The sequence below is a fragment of the Abrus precatorius genome, unplaced genomic scaffold (assembly GCF_003935025.1).
Source record: "Abrus precatorius isolate BTA unplaced genomic scaffold, Abrus_2018 Scaffold10, whole genome shotgun sequence".
Lineage (NCBI taxonomy): Eukaryota > Viridiplantae > Streptophyta > Magnoliopsida > Fabales > Fabaceae > Abrus > Abrus precatorius.
This window is the reverse complement of record NW_020874292.1, coordinates 16,067,746-16,071,398: the sequence shown is the minus strand read 5'-3', so window position 1 is coordinate 16,071,398 and position 3,653 is coordinate 16,067,746. Positions and strand designations below refer to the sequence as shown.

Below are 3,653 nucleotides of genomic sequence, written 5' to 3'. Positions count from 1 at the left end.
TGAAGAGTATGTTAAATTGAAAGCTTTTCCATTCTCTCTGATGGATGCAGCCAAGGATTGGCTCTACTATCTCCCTCTCGGATCTATTACCAGAAGTGTAAGTGAAATCCAAGTTGCTGATCATTTAGCCTTGAGGTATTTGCTAAAAAAGACATATTCTAAGCCTAGGCTGATAAGATGGATGCTTTTACTTCAAGAGTTTAGCTTAGAGATCAAGGATAGAAGTGGAACTCAGAATTTGGTAGCAGACCACCTGAGCAGAATAGAGGGAGTTCCTGACCCTATTCCACTTTTATATGATTTTCCTGATGAGCAACTCTTAGAGTTGTATGTTTCACAGGTACCCTAGTATAGTGACATTGTTAACTTTCTAGTAGCAGGGGCCTTTCTAGCAAATGTACCAAGAGCAAAATGGGAAAAGATTAACAGTGATGCCAAACATTACGTTTAGGATGACCCTTATTTATGAAAATTTTGCAATGATCAAGTCATCAAAAGATGCATACCTGATGAAGAGATTTCATCCATACTACAATTCTGTCATGCCTCAACTGTAGGACTGTATTGGCCCTCAATTTTCAAAGACTCATGGCAAACATATTCTCCTTGTGAGAGGAGGAGTGATTACTTAGAGACAAGAGATGCCCCAACAACCCATACTATATTGTGACATCTTTGATGTTTGGGGTATTGACTTCATGGGACCCTTCCCTTCATCTTTTGGTTTTCTTTATATACTTTTTGTTGTTGATTATGTCTCGAAATGGGTGGAAGCTAGGGCCACTAGGACTAATGATGCCAAGGTTATTGCAGATTTTGTCCATAGCAACTTGTTTTGCAGGTTTGGAATCCCTAGAGCCATCATTAGTGACCAAGGGAGTCACTTCTGCAATAGGACAATAGAAGTCTTGTTCAAAAAATATGAAGTTGTACACAAAGTTTCCACTGCTTATCACCCACAGACAAATGGACAAACTAAACTCTCTAACAGAGAAATCAAGAAAATACTTGAGAGAGTAGTACAGTCCCACAGAAAAGACTAGAGTCGAAGGCTTGATGACGCACTGTGGGCACACAGAACGACTTTTAAGACACCCTTGGAAATGTCACCATATAGGGTGGTTTATGGAAAAACTTATCATTTTCCAGTTGAGGTAGAACATAAAGCATACTGAGTAGTGAAGGCTTGTAATATGCATTATGACTCAGCTGGGGAACAAAAGAAGTTGCAATTGCAAGAGCTAGAGGAGATGTGCCTTGAAGCTTATGAGAACTCAAGAATTTACAAAGAAAAGACCAAGAGGTACCATGACAAGATGATATATAGGAAAGAATTTTCCATTGATCAAAATGTCCTTTTGTTCAACTCTTGCCTCAAACTCATGTTCGAAAAGCTCAAATCAAGGTGGATTGGACTATTTACAGTCACAAAGGTATTTTCTCATGGTGTAGATGAAATCCAAAGTGACTCCACTAACAAGAGCTTTATGGTGAATGGACACCGTTTGAAGCACTTCCTGCAAAGTCCAGTTCTTTTGGAAGAGGTTGAAGAGATTGACTTACATGCCCTTATCATGAACTTCAACCATAACCCTTGCCCTGAGTAATTCCCTTCATATGTAAAGCTAGTGATGTTAAAGAAGTGTTATGTGAGAGGCAACTCATAACTTGATTAAGAATTTTAGCTGCTCTTTTGCATTTAATAAAAGTCTTATATTTGAGCTGTAATAATTGATGAATTCTTGCATAATTCTGCTGCTCAAACCTTTCATTCTGCATTATACTTGTTATGATTTTCTGCATACTCTCAAAATTTTTACAGTGGTGAGATTGAAAATCTTGGACCAAATTCATGCATAAATTCAAGGAAGTCCAAGTATGGTAAAAAAAAATGAATGATCATTTCCACCACACAAGATAGTCACTCTGGGGAAGAAGTTTCAATTTCATCATGGGAGGTAACCATTTTCCCTATCATAGTAGCCACTTTTAGCTAAGGTATGTGATCCTGCTCTCTGTAGTTATCACTTTCACATTTAGTAGTAACCACTTTCAAGGCTTATGGGCTAACAAGAGTGCGCGTAGCTACTTTTATTTTCATAGTAGCCACCACAGATACATTGGAAAAATTCACAGGGAAACACTCTCTATAGCTGCCACTTACATTTCCATAGTGCCTACGCAGGGGTCCTTTTTTAGCAAACATGTTGCGCGTAGCTACTTTCATTTTTCATAGTAGCTACGTGCAATCCCATCATGCAGTTTTTAAAAATAGGCATTCTCTGTAGTTCCTACTTTCATTTTCATAGTGGCCACGTTCAACACCCTTTTGTAAAATCCCAATGTGCGTGTCTACTATGGTTTTGAAGCTGGCCACACCCAACGCACATATATGCAGAAAGTAACCACTCTCGCCCTCACTGTCACTCTCACTCTCACTCTCGTCCCTCATTCACTCAGAACTTCCCCTTTCGCACTCACGTCTTTGCACTAAAAATCCCATTTCTCTGCATTTTCACACCAATTTTGTACATTGATTCAAGTAATTTTCCAACCCCATATCTTCTGCGTTAGGGTTTTTTATTTCATAAATTGGAGGTTTTTTATTCTGCATGTCTGCGTTGAAATTGTCTGCAGGAATATGTGATTTCAGGCACAATTGCATGATGGAAAGGGATGAAGGTGTTTAATTTGGTTAATTTGTTGCATCTTATCAAGACCAAACCCTAAGGTAGCCACCCTTATTTGTGATAGTGATTGCTTCGTGCATTTTGCTACAATAGTGCTTACTCTAAGTTTACTCTATGCAATGGTCATTACTTTGTCTTGAAATTCACCTTTCTATGGTTGAATTGCACCGCACTTCACTTTGATTTAATCTACCAAGTGCAGAACCCATAGTGGTTACTGCCCTGTATACACATGATCCCTTAATGTTGTGCATTTTGATTTAAAAAGTGTTCACTTTGGAACTGCATTGCATTCATAGACTGCTAGGTGTGATGTTTCTCCTCTATCTCATTCAACCTTTCAGTCATAGGTTAGAGGATTTTTTATTTCTTTAAGATTGAGTGGCTGGATTCCCTTGAAAATAAGATTGTTGTGTTACTAGACCTACACCAAAAAAAGGTAAAGCAAAATTAGAATTCTTTGCAGCAGAATTTTGAGAATTCCAATTACAATACTATTGGTTTCTACTATTAGAATACTGAAAATTAGGTGGGAATGAAGGTTGTTGTCTCTAAAAGTTTCTCATATAATTAACTTGTTCTTGAGGTTCAGTTGTAGGTGCATCACATGCACCATTAACATGACTTCCTCCACAAAAATCACAAACAAGTTGCATGTTCTGAATTGGAGCAGGCTATAAATTGCTTATTTGCTGAGTTAGTGCAGCAATTTTCTTTGAAAACATTTGGTTTTGCTGGTTCTGAGCAGGGAAGGTCTCAAGAATTTTAGCTTCATATCCTCCACTCCTTGTAAAGTGTATTGAATTAGAATTTTGATACATAGATGAAGCCATCGTTTCTATAATTCGTTGAGCTTCCTCCAATGATTTTGTATTCAATGATCCTTTCGCAGCTACATCAATCATAGTTCTAGTGGCTGGATTCATTCCATTATAGAAAGTTTCCAGCTGCATCCATTCCGGT

General features: G+C 38.0%; 1 protein-coding gene across 1 annotated transcript; it reads left to right on the top strand.

Annotated features, from left to right (window-relative positions):
* Positions 1-1,193: 1,193 nt before the first annotated feature.
* Positions 1,194-1,607, top strand: LOC113851959. The gene has a single exon (XM_027482229.1). The coding sequence runs from the start codon at positions 1,194-1,196 to the stop codon at positions 1,605-1,607; it is 414 nt and encodes a 137-aa protein (XP_027338030.1).
* The last annotated feature ends 2,046 nt before the right edge of the window (positions 1,608-3,653 follow it).

Excerpts from the sequence above, each read along its gene's own strand:
- LOC113851959 (XM_027482229.1), top strand. The coding sequence starts at position 1,194 with ATGCATTATGACTCAGCTGGGGAACAAAAGAAGTTGCAATTGCAAGAG.